Raw genomic sequence first — 12,989 nt, forward strand, 5'->3', positions numbered from 1 at the left:
CATCTTCCAACTAGTGCTTTTGAGAATTTTGAACACTCTTCCATTACACGCATGTACCATCATTTATTTAATCTATCTCCTATTAGTAGGCATTTGGGACGTTTCCTGCTCTTCCATACTAAACAACACATATAATTTTGGACTACATTAAACAATTCTCTGCCTCAGTGGTTCAATTTGGGTAAATTATGCGTTTACACTTTTCTTCGGATTACTTTTAAAATGACAACCACTATGTTTTCCTGGTCTCAATTATCAGAGAATTGGCAAGAAAACTGACAGCTGGGGCTTAGGATTCCCCGCGCCAGACCTCTGAGCTACACCAGGGGGCGTAGTTTCCCTACTCGGCCTCGGCCACATCCGGGTTCCACCAGATTCGCGCAGGGAGCAGGCGGAACCTTTCTGCCGCGTCTCTAGCTAACACGGCGGGGACAGTTTAGGCCTCCGCGCACCGTTCTCCGGGAGTCTTGCAGTTCGCTCGGTGCAGGAAAGGCGGGCGCGGGGGTTCTATCTACTTCCTTCTCCTTCGTGAGCAGCATGGACGTGCTAGCGGAGGAGTTTGGGAACCTGACTCCGGAGCAGCTGGCTGCGCCGATCCCGACTGTAGAGGTGAATGCCAGACACTCATGGAGCGTCAGGGACCTGGATGCTCCCTGAGGGGGCGTTGCCCGGAGTGCCGGGCCGCTAAGGGGGCGGGCTGGAGATTTGTGCGCATGCGCCGGGCATCTGCGCATGCTCAGAGCGTCTGGCGTGCCAGTCTTTTTCCAGAGCTGGCATCCGCGTGCGCGAGTGAAGGCTGAGCCCAGAGGAGCTGTCAGTCGCTGCGGGGGTCGAGAAGCCCCGCGGCTAGCTCTCGGGTTGGAGCTCTTCCAGCATAGGTGTGCGTGGGGAGGACTGGCCCTCGCACTTGCTGTGGGGGACGTATTGCGTGTTTGCAGTCTTACAAACGATACTGAGGGCCAGGGAGCTCAGGCCGCTTGCATGAGGCACCACAGCTGGCTGTGGGGGTAAAACCAGATCGTCTGAATTCCAAGCTAGTCATCTTTCCTTTTAACCTGAAGTTCAAGTTTGGTTTGCAGGGGAATTTTAAACGCCCTGAATATTTACTAAAGAATTTGCCTGTGTGTTTTCTCAGGGAGAGACTCCATAGCTTTCATCAGATTCTCAGAAGTTAAGGACAGCTGTCCCACAGCGAGCTGCCCAGTGAAGTACGGCTGTCGACATGTTTTGTTATCTGATAAGGCACATATTATAACCTCTCTGAGCCTCAAAATCTACACTGACATGGAATAGGGAAGTGGAGACGTGGCCGGAGAAGATAGCAAAGGAGAGATTTCAGGGAGAGAGAGCAAGATACTTGAAACCTCCTCGGCAAGACCATTGAATGTTTTTGCGGAAGGAAAGTAAATCCAGTAGTATTAGAGTGAAGAAAAATAGAGGAGGAGAGATAAAAGACAGGGTTAAGTAAGGGTCCTGATTATGAAAAGTTTCAATAAACATCTGACAGAGCTTGGACTTTGTCTTGGAGCAGAGCTTTTGAAGGGTTTAAGCAGGAAAGTGATATGATCAGTAAATCTATCCGATTATAAGAACCTCCTTGGCTAGGCGTGGTGACTCACTGCTGTAATACCAGCAGTTTGGGAGGCCAAGGCGGGCGGATCACTTGGGCTCAAGAGTTTGAGACCAGCGTGGGCAACATGGCAAAACCCTATCTCTGCAAAAAATACAAAAATTAGCCGTGTGTGGTGCTGTGCACTTCTTGTCCCAGCAACTCAGGAGGCCGAGGTGGGAGGATCACTTGAGCCTGGAAGGTCGAGGCTGCAGTGAGCTGTGATTGTGCTACTGCACTCCAGCCTTAGTGACTGAATGAGACCTTGTCTCGAGGAAAAGAAAACAAAACCTCTTTATAATAATTTGACAAGTTAAGGAAGTTGGATTAGCAGTTTGTCAGATTCAGTCTATGAGTGCATGCAATAGGCTGCTGATCTTCATCAGGCAAAACTGTGTGTGTGTGTGTGTGTGTGTGTGTGTGTTTGAGGCAGAGTCTCGCTCTATCACCCAGGCTGGAGTGCAGTGGTGAGATCTCAGCTCACTGCAAGCTCCGCCTCCCGGGTTCACGCCATTCTCCTGCCTCAGCCTCCCGAGTCGCTGGGATTACAGATGCCTGCCATCATCCCCAGCGAATTTTTGTATTTTTTATAGAGAAGGGGTTGCACTGTGTTAGCCAGGCTGGTCTCGAACTCCTGACCTCGTGATCCGCCACCTTGACCTCCCGAAGTGCTGGGATTACAGGCGTGAGCCACCGCGCCCGGCCGCACAAAACTGTATTTTAACCGTGAAAAGTAAATATCAAGGAGCCAGCATTCCCTGAGCACTTGCTGATGTACCAGGCTCTGTTTAACCATAACATGCGTTATGTTATTTAATCCTCTGAAATAAGTGCTATTTTCACCCCCATTTTGCCAGAGAGGCCCAGAGATGTGAAGTAAATAGCCTTGCATTAGAAGCCTGGTAAGTGGGTAATCTGACTCTTGTCAGTCTGACTCTAGTCTTCATCCCTAACTGCTGATCGGACTGCTTCTCCAGAGAGCTGAAAAAATAAGCCTGGGAGAGTTCTATTTATTATGTGAATTTACACAGCTATGAAGTGATCACTGCTATAATTCCAGCCTTCTGATTCAAGAATAACAGTTCCTCTTCCTGCACTCTGCATCCAGTCCACCATCACCTCTAAAAAGTCTTGAGTTCTTAATCTATGCATATCTGAAACTTCATTCCCACTGTTTTCCAGCCCAGAACCACTCTCCTCTCTTACATCCTAACTCTCTTACCTGGCACCTGACTTGTCCCAATCCAGTCTGTTCCTTGCTCTGCAGCCAGAGCTGTCTGTTTAAACACACAAACATGGTTATGTTGCTCCCTCGGTTAAAATTCTTCAATCTCTGTTGCTTTTAGGGCAAAATCTAGTGTTTACCATGTTTGTAATAAATTTCCTCAGTCTGACCAGTGCTTACTTCTCTAGCTTCTTTTCCCATGATTCTCCCCTCTCCCTCCCTTGAGATCTTTCTACTCTGCTCATACAGTTTCTTCTGGATCACTCTCCCATTCCTGTTTGTAAATTAAATCCCACATATCTATGATACAACTTGCCTAGGAAGGCCTTTCCTGATTCTCCTAGAAGATGGTAGATCTCTGCTACTTGCTGCCATTTCCTTTTAAATTGAGATATTAAAATATTTTCTTAAACTTTCCAACTTCAGTGTTTTCTCTGAAACTTTTTCTAGATAGGAGCTCAATTTTACTTGAACTGGCCATGCCTGGTGTGTATTTTTTTGTGCTTATGGTAGCACAGCAGCATGGTAGTATGGTAGAAATAACACAAGCTTTGGAGCCAATTAATCAGTTACTTGTTGAATAAATATCTGTCAGTATTACTGAGTACTTACCTGGTGGTGTATTACTCACAGGGTTTATAAAAGTTCAAAAAATGTGTTTCCTGCCTCCCAGTGTGTTATAGACTTACAGAGAGAGACATGTAAGCAGGTGGAATAACATGCAATAGGTACTGTGATACAAGTGGGCGAGGGGTATATTAGTATTACAAATGGTAGCTGGGATGTGATGCCTGAACTGAGTTTGCCAGATGTGGATGAAGTGTGGTGGTGGGGAAGCATTCCAGATGGAAGGAGGAGGCGTGGGCACAAGTACAGCTGCAAGCACAGCACATGATGTATGCCTCACTGTGGGCTCAAGACATGGTGAAGAGGGTGGGGAGGCACTGAAGAGGTGTAGAGAATGAGATGCTCAGCTGTGCACATGAGGACATGCACACTGGCTTTAGTGTTTAGCATTGAAAGGGACGAACAGAAAGATTAGAAAGGAAGTATTGCCACAGTCCAGATTATGAGGGCCTCAACTGGCACAGGAGCAGAGGATAAATGCAAGGAAGGTTACAAGGAGGTCGACTCAGTAGAATTTTTGTTTTACTGTCGATTAAGAGGAGTCCGAAAGTTAGAACTACCGGGTATCTAATTTGGGATTGACTGGGATAAATGGTGATATCCACTGAGATTGGGAATGGAGCTGGGGGAAGATTTAATTTTGGACATACTGAGTTTAAGTAGCCTCTGAGGCTGTAAGGTATCACTGCCCAGTCAATAGTTGGAGGGGACAGGCCCATACCCAGTAGCTTGCTGCAACAGTGATGTTCACTCACTCATTTATTTATTCATTCAGTATTTATTGGAGTCTTTTATGTGCCAGGCACTGTGGTAAACAGGATAGACAGGTTCACTGCCTTTGAAAGCCCACATTTGGAACGAGGGGGCTGTGGGATGAGATGGGGGAAGCAAAACAACACTTTCAAACAGTGTTGTTTGAAATCCTCCATTCCCAACCCTACTTGAGAATGAGAAAAGACATCGCCAGGGATAGAATTTTGAAGAACAACAATGTTTGCAGGTTGGCAGAGGAAAAGAGACGTGAGAAGGCCCAGCCAGAGGAAGGAAAGACATAAGAGAATGATGTCACAGGGCGTTGTAAGACAGTGATTGGCATGGCCAGATACTGTGGAAAGGGAATGTGAAGGGGCATCAAGGGAGGTCTTTTGAAGTCGCAGCCTTGGTGACCTCTGTCGAGCTGTTTCACTGGCAGGTAGGTCAGAGTCCTGACTATAATGGAATGAAGGAGTGGGAAGCGAGGAACGAGAAGGTAAATATGGCGTAATTTGGGAGAGGTCGTAAGCTGAAGGGCAGGGAAGAAAGTAGTCAGAGGAGCTGCTGGGTCTTAAATTTTTTTGTTGTTGTTGTTTTTCTTTTTAAATGGGAAGATTTGAATACTTTACTAGTTTTAAATAGAACAGGTTGAATATCAAGGACCGAACTGGGGCAAAGTTTACAGTCTTCAGGAGAAGGTTGGCAGGATTGTGTTCATGGCAGAAGGGTTAGACTTAGACCAAGGAATGGATGGTCCTTCCTTTGGAATGGGAGGAAGCGAGCATGAGAAGGGGTGTAGAGAAAGGAATTTGAAGACGTGGCAGTATTAGCTCATAGGGCTGCCATAACATAGTAACCACAAACTATGTGGCTTAAACAACAGAAATTTATTTTCTCCTAATTGTGGAGGTCAGAAGTCTGAGATCAGGGTGACAGCAGAGCCGGCTCCTTCTGAGGGCTATGAGAGAAGATCTGCTGTGTGCTCTCCCCCACTATAGGTGTTTAAAACTCTGGCAATCTTTGGCATCCCTTGGCTTGCAGAAGTTTCACCAAGACTTCTACCTTCATCTTCACATGACATTGTCCTTGTGTGCATCTCTATGTCCAATTTCTCTTTTTTATGAGGACACCAGTTGTATTGGTTTAGGGCTTACCCTAATGACTCATTTTACTTAATCACCTTTGTCAAGACCCCATCTTCAAAAGCAGTCACATTCTGAGATACTTGGGTTAGGACTTTAGCATGTGAATTTTGAGAGGGACACAATTCAACCTGTATCATTGTCATTCTTCTATTTTTAAATTTAGGTATAATTTATATAATAAAAGGTATGGATGCTAGATATTCACTTATATTGGTTTTATAGTTATGTGCTATATGTGGACATTTGCATCACCCCAGAAAGTTCCCTTATGACCCTTTTCAGTCTATCCCCCCAACCACCTTTTGATTTCTGTCATCATAGATTAGCTTTGCCTGCCTCCCTTCTGGAAAATGTTTTTGACTATATCCAGGTGTCTGCCACCCTGCCTGGCCACTCCTCGGTCTCCTTTGCTGGAGCTGCCTTCTGCTCTTCCTCTCTAATTGTTGGATGTTCTTGGTTGGTCTCACTTTGTGAAACTCTTTTCATCTACACTGCATAGGTGATCTCATCCATCACATGCCTTTAATTACCATCCACTTGTTAATCTCTCTCTAGTTTATATCTCCCGTCCACTCCATTCCCGAATTCCAGTCTCATTTGTTGCCTCCTTGACATTTCCACCTGAATGTCTAATGCAAGCTTAACACCCCCAAACCAAACTTCTGGTAGCCCCTCCACACCTAAACCTGCTGTTGCTACAGTGTTCCTCGTCTCTATCAATTGTAACTTTGTCCCTCTAGTTGCTCAGGCAGTGTAGGAAGCAATCACCATATGTGCCATCCTTCTGTAGCCCTGAGATGAGCTCTGACCAGACAGTAGTTGAGAGAGAGTGGGAGGGAGACAGAACTCCCTTTGGGTCTTGAGAACCAGCTCTCCTACCAGACTCTCTGAGCCTTATTTTCCTTTTCTCAAACTGGCAGACTTCACTTAGGAAGTGTCATGAGCATAAAAGAAAGGATTGAAAATTGCTTAAAATGTTGAGTCATCAAGAAGGGATTAAGTTATATTCCGTTTAAGAAATCTGTAGTGTATGTATGTACGTGTATACATATTTATATGCATATGCACACATGTGATTTCCATAAAAATGTTAAAAATTGTTCTTTTTGTTTTGACTTACTTTGCTTATTTTGGTACATTAAAATAACTTATGAAAGTACTATTGCTGGTACAGAGTTCTGATATTCTTCTTGTTTTGGCTCACAGGAGAAATGGAGGCTGCTTCCAGCATTTTTAAAGGTAATTGTTTCGCATTTAATAATAATTGGTTACTTTTCAGATGAAAAGGTCAAGAAATAAGCCATTTTTTAAAGATTAAATTTTTTGTCATCAACGTTCTTTGATTTTGTGTAGTTGTGTTGCTAGGTTTTGGAAATACAAGGAATTATAAGGTAAAATCCCTGCCTGAAAGGTGCTGGTTTGGGGAATGGTAGTCTAATTTTAGAGAGAAGTAGTAGTACATGCATAGGAGCATGGCACATGATTAAAAACCAAAGTGCTATCAGCAAAAGAGCGATGGTCAGAGAGGGCCACCCAAATGAAGTGAGACATAAACCACATCTTAAGAGAAGAAGGTTTAAGCTGAAAGCTGGGTGCAGAGAGTGTGGCTCAATCAAGGTGTTCAAGAGGAGCCTCCACAGGGTCTGCAGGAAACAGCGACCAGTCAAGAGGAGTTGCTGAATGTGATACGATGTGGTGTCGGGCTTCAATTCAATTTCCAAGAGCTTATGCTAAGAAGTAGTGAGTACCACAGCGAGAGACCACTTGGTACCCGCTAGGATAGCTATAATCAAAATCGAATGTTAATAAGGGTGTGGAGGAATGGGAACTGGTAGGAACGTAAAGTGTTTAACCACTTGGGAAAACAGGCTGGCAGTTTCTCAAATGGTTAAACAAAAAGTTACCACATCCTCCAGCAATTCCACTCCTAGATATCTGCCCAAGAGAAGTGAAAACGTGTCCATGCAGAAACCTGTACACAAATGCTCATAGCAGTATTATTCGTAACAGCTAAGAGCGGAAACAACCCAAATGGACATCAGCTGCTGGATGGATACACAAAATGTGATATATCTGTACAACAGAGTATTATTTGGCAATAAAAATAAATTGAGTACTGTTACCTGCTGCAACATGGGTGAATCTTGAAAGCATTGTGCTAAGTGAAAGAATGGAGACTTGAAAAATGAGGCTGGTCGCGGTGGATCATGCCTGTAATCCCAGCACTTTGGGAGGCTGAGGTGGGCGGATCACGAGGTCAGGAGTTTGAGACCACCCTGGCCAACATAGTGAAACCTCATCTCTACTAAAGATACAAAAAATGAGCTGGGCATGGTGGCGGGCCCCTGTAATCCCAGCTACTTGGGAGGCTGAGGCAGGAGAATCACTTGAACCTGGGAGGCAGAGGTTGCAGTGAGCTGAGATCGCACAACTGCAGTCCAGCCTGGTGACAGTGTGAGACTCCATCTCAAAAAAAGAAAAATGAGTAGAGTTTTGTGTCTACTCATTTTGAACTCTACTCTAGAATTCAGTTGGGTGTTATGGGCAGAGGGGAGAGTCCTGGGAAATGAGGCTGGGAAAGTTGTCGGGGCCAGATTCCTGATCAGATTTGAAAGCCATGTTAAGAATTTCGCTTTTCTTCTAAAAGCCATAGGAAGCTATTGAGGAGTTTCTAAGTAGTGGATTGACCAAGAATCAAATAAAATCGTTGTAAGGTCAATAAATTTTTTTTTTCCCCTAGGAGACCAGGTCTTGCTACATTGCCCAGGCTGGATTTAAACTCTTGAGTTTGATCCTCCTGCCTCTGCCTTCTGAGTAGCTGCGACTGTAGGAATGTGACACCTTGCCCGGCCTTTTTGTTATTTTTTAAAAGGAGCTGCACATAAATGGAGAAGAAGGGGCTGGGCACAGTGGCTCACGCCTGTAATCCCAGCATTTTGGGAGGACGAGACAAGGCGGATCATTTGAGGTTGGGAGTTTGAGATTGACTAGCCTGGCCAACATGGTGAAACCCTGTTTCTACTAAAAATACAAAAATTAGTAGGGCATGGTGGCAGGCACCTGTAATCCCAGCTACTCAGAAAGCTGAGGCACCTGAACCACTTGATGCAGGGAGGCGGACTTTGCAGTGAGCCAAGGTCACGCCACTGTACTCCAGCCTGGGCAATAGAGCGAGACTCTGTCTCCAAAAAAAATTTTTATTTTTTTGTTAAAAACTAAGATACAAATACACACATTAGCCTGGGCCAGAATCATCAGTATCACTGTCTTCCACCTCCGTGCCTTGTCCCACTGGAGGGTCTTTATGGACAATAACACACATGGAGCTATCATCTTCTAGGATAACGATGCTTACTTCTAGAATACTTCCTGAGGGGCCCGCAGGAGGCTTTTCTTGAGGAGGGGGTCACTCTTTTCAGAAATACACACTATGAAATCAAATCAAGTCATAAGTCATTAGGCGACAGGAATTTTTCAGCTCCATTATAATCTTTATAGGACTGCTGTCAGATATATGCTCCACAGTTGAATGAAATGTTATGTGGCACATGACCATATATTCACATACTCATATTTTGATTTCCGAAAGTCAGATTGCTTCTCAAGGAGGAAAACTCTCAAGGATATACTAGTAAGATGATGCAGAAATGGCATGAGAACACACTAATGAAAAAATTTACTAAATAAAATTCTTGGATTTTTTTCTCACTTTGGTTTTGATAAAAATTTTATGTTCACCTATTATTAGATTCCATTATATGATTTATTATTTTGTTGCTAACCTGTTTACTTTCTCTTTCTATTTGTTTAGGTGAAAGGCCTCGTGAAACAGCATATAGATTCATTTAACTATTTCATTAATGTAGAGGTAAGCACCAGACATTAGAAATAGACATAAACTAAGGATTAATTGGAAGCCAGAGTCTTCACTAATGTTGCATTTTCCACTGCAGATAAAGAAGATAATGAAAGCCAATGAAAAGGTTACAAGTGATGCTGACCCTATGTGGTACTTAAAGTAAGGAACCAACTATTCTTAATTTGCTATGTGGGTTACATCTGACATTTTTTAAAGTGAGTGGAGTTGCTATCAAAACTCTTTTAAAATCATCGTCTTGGCCAGGTGCGGTGGCTTATGCCTGTAATACCCAGCACTTTGGGAGGCCAAGGTGGGCAGATCACCTGGGGTCAGGAGTTCGAGACCAGCCTGGCCAACATGGTGAAACCCTGTCTCTACTAAAAATACAAAATTAGCTAGGCATGGTGGTACACATCTGTAATTCCAGATACTCAGGAGGCTGAGGCAGGGGAATCACTTGAATCTGGGTCAGGGAGATTGCAGTGAGCTGAGACTGTGCCACTGCATTCCAACTCGGGCGACAGAGCAAGACTCCGACTCACAAAAAAAAAAAAAAAGAAAAAAGAAATCATTGTCTTTTATTAACTATAAAGTGCTCAAATTAAATTTTTAACTGGCAAATTATAATGAGTTATGGTTGGGAAATTTTTGAAACTATTAGATTTTAAATATTTAAATTTTTATTTTGAAATAATGTTAAGCTTAAAAGAAAAACTGCAAAAATAGTACAAAGAGTTCTTCAATATTCTTCACCAAGCCTTCACTGATACTAACATCTTACATAACCATAGCACAATGATCAAAACCAGGAAGTCAGCACTGATATGATGTGGTCTACTAATCTGTAGACCTTATTTGATGTTTTCTCACAAATATTCTTTTTCTGGTGTAGGAATCAGTCCAGAGCTCCATGTTATGTTTAGTTGTCTTGTATCCTTAGTCTCCTCAATTTTTGACAGTCCTTCAATCTTTCTTGGTCTTTCATGACATTGACACTTTTGAACAATCTAGTCAGTATTTGTAGAAGTTCCTTTAATTTGAGTTTGTATGACATGTGATCATTATTAGATTGGGTTTTACATTTTTGGCAAGAATACCACAGAGGCAATGTTTTATGTTGTTCTCACTGATTCGTATTGGGGTTACAGATGCCAGTATGTTTTATTACTGATGATTTTAACTTTGTTCACTTGGTTAAGGTAGAATCTTCCAGATTTCTCCACTGAAAAGTTACTATTTTTCCTTTTGTAGTTAATAAGTGTCTTATAGGGAGATTCTTTGAGACTATGCAACTACCCTTTCTCATCATAATTTCACCAACAATTTTAGCATACATTGATGATTCTTACCTATAACAGTTATTATTGTGGGCTTACCTCATGGTGAACCTTTATTTCGATCCTTCCTTCTGCATTGATACTGGAATTCTATACGGAACAGTTTCCTCTTCCCCTCACTTATCTCTCTCTATATTAATTTATATCAATTTGGACTTATGGATGTTTTATTTTATTCTATGAGTACTATCATATATATATCCAGTACTGTCATTTTCTGTTGTTCAGACTGTTTCAGCTTTGACCATAGGGAGACCCTTCAGATTGACTCCTGTGTCCTTTCATGATGCCACCATTATTTTTTGAGCACTCCTTTGCTTTCTCACACCGTAAGATGTAGTTCATTTGGTATGCCCCTGTCCTAGATTGGGAATCAAGGAGCCCTAGAGTCTCCCTTTTATTGGAAAATAGTACTTAGAATCCAAGATATGGACACTAAGATTTCAGCAGGCAGAGCTCAGAAATATGTATATGTATATGAGCACATACATGCAGACACATCTGTATTTCTTTATCCTATCCATTTTTACATATATTAAAAACCATGCAGACTGATACCTCCAGTTTCAGTTCAGCACTGCAGGACTCATTCTAACCTTTTCCCTTTCCTTATTTAACTTTTATCCCAATAATGAGAAATCTGGCTCCCATTATCTGCAATATTTAAAAAAAATTTTTTTCAATCCTAGACTATACATAAAGTTTCAGAATTGTTAACTCATGTCTCTGTGAGATAAAATTTACTAGAGTATAAGATCTGTGCACTGTCCTTTTTATCTTTAGCCTCTCAATGTCCAATCACAATATTGTCTCCCAGGGTTACTTACTTTAGTTCTTTTTTTTTTTCAGTATGTGAAACATTATTATGGTTTAAGAGTTAGACTTGCACAAAAAAAGTATATTCAGAAAATAGTTGTTCCACTTCCAGTTCTTTCCACCCTGTTCCCAGCCACTCTCCATAGGTAACCAATCTCATTAGTTTTCACTTTATCCTTTTTATCCTTCTGTTGCACAAATGAGCATATTTATTTTTTTTGCCTTTATGGCCTCTTCTTTCTTTTACAAATGATAGCGGATCATCAGTACTCTTTGCACTTTGCTCTTTCATGAAGTATCATTTTTAGGGAGCTGTATGTCCAGTATTTTTGTAAAGAGATTTGTAGTACTTTTTAAAAGATACTTTGATAATATTTCCCTTCTTTGTAAAGCTATATGTACTATCACTTCAAGAAGATCTCCAATTTTAATATTTAATTTGTCGTCCTTAGCAAGATAAGCATTTATCAAAACATAATCTTTGTATTTGGAAGGAAAATAGCTTGTTTGCTTTTATGATCTTTGAAGAAGTATAATTTGTACTACACTAATTTGCTTTTCAGATATCTTAATATCTATGTTGGGCTTCCTGATGTTGAAGAAAGCTTCAATGTAACTAGACCAGTGTCCCCTCATGAGGTAATTACAAACCTTACTTTAATTGGACTTGTTTGCTTTAACTCAGAGTCTACCCTTAATATATACTCTTAAAAGATCATTTAAAAATGGGAGGGGGGAGACATTCTTTTGAGAAAAAGGGATTAAAGTTCGATGTGGACCATACTTCTCCTACAGAAAGAGCACTTTGAAGTGATCAGGACCCTGTTGCAGAGAGAAGGAGCAGTAACTATCAAATTCCTGATTCTCTTTCAGTGCCGTTTGAGAGATATGACATACTCTGCCCCTATTACAGTGGATATTGAATATACCCGAGGCAGCCAGAGGATCATCCGCAATGCCTTACCCATCGGCAGGTAAGAAATTAAATCTGTATTAGAGCCACACTGCCTGGATTCCAGCCCCATGATGTGACCCCATTTCCTCATCTGAAAAATGCAAGAAATGCTGCCTGTTTCATAGATCCAATGAGTCAGCATGTGTAAAGCACTTAGAATAATGTCCAGCATATAGTCATGGTTGTTACTATTTATTAATTGTAAAACCTTTTCTAAAAAGTTGAGGAAAATGTTTCCCTTTCCTACTATAACTCTAAGCTGCTAGGGAAACACTAGGTACGATAGCATTTCCACGAACTCTCTTGGACAGGCCTTGGTGGATTCCAGGTATATTCTGAGATTGAGTTTTCCTGGAGATTTCCTGGAGAAACGCAATTCTGAGATTGCGTTTTAGCTGGGCGCGGTGGTGCACATCTGTAATCCCAGCTACTTGAGAGACTGAGGCATGAGAATTGCTTGAACCCGGAAGGCAGAGGTTGCAGTGAACTGAGATTGTGCCACTGTACTCCGGCCTGGGCAACAGAGTAAGACTCCATCTCAAAAAAAAAATCCTTAAATGTCCTTATGTATGTTTTGAATTTAGTTGAAGTAAACTGCATATGGCTACATTTTTTTAAAAATTGTCTTGAGAATTTAGTTCATTTATATTTGTTATATATATA

The 12,989-nt window shown here is 42.0% G+C and overlaps 1 protein-coding gene across 3 annotated transcripts in view; it reads left to right on the plus strand.

The window, feature by feature from the left end:
* Positions 1–321: 321 nt before the first annotated feature.
* The window catches only part of POLR3B (RNA polymerase III subunit B), a 134,273-nt gene continuing 121,605 nt past the window's right edge, over positions 322–12,989 (plus strand). For all 3 annotated transcript variants that reach the window (XR_002726770.1, XM_023194162.2, XM_023194247.2), the window contains exons 1-6: positions 322–609; positions 6,566–6,598; positions 9,171–9,227; positions 9,313–9,377; positions 11,935–12,010; positions 12,245–12,345. Coding sequence is in view for 2 of the 3 variants with exons in the window: in XM_023194162.2 (XP_023049930.1) it covers positions 538–609; positions 6,566–6,598; positions 9,171–9,227; positions 9,313–9,377; positions 11,935–12,010; positions 12,245–12,345 (404 nt within the window). In the remaining variant the exon portion in view is untranslated. The remainder of the gene's footprint in view (positions 610–6,565; positions 6,599–9,170; positions 9,228–9,312; positions 9,378–11,934; positions 12,011–12,244; positions 12,346–12,989) is intronic.

The sequence above is a fragment of the Piliocolobus tephrosceles genome, chromosome 10 (assembly GCF_002776525.5).
Source record: "Piliocolobus tephrosceles isolate RC106 chromosome 10, ASM277652v3, whole genome shotgun sequence".
NCBI lineage: Eukaryota > Metazoa > Chordata > Mammalia > Primates > Cercopithecidae > Piliocolobus > Piliocolobus tephrosceles.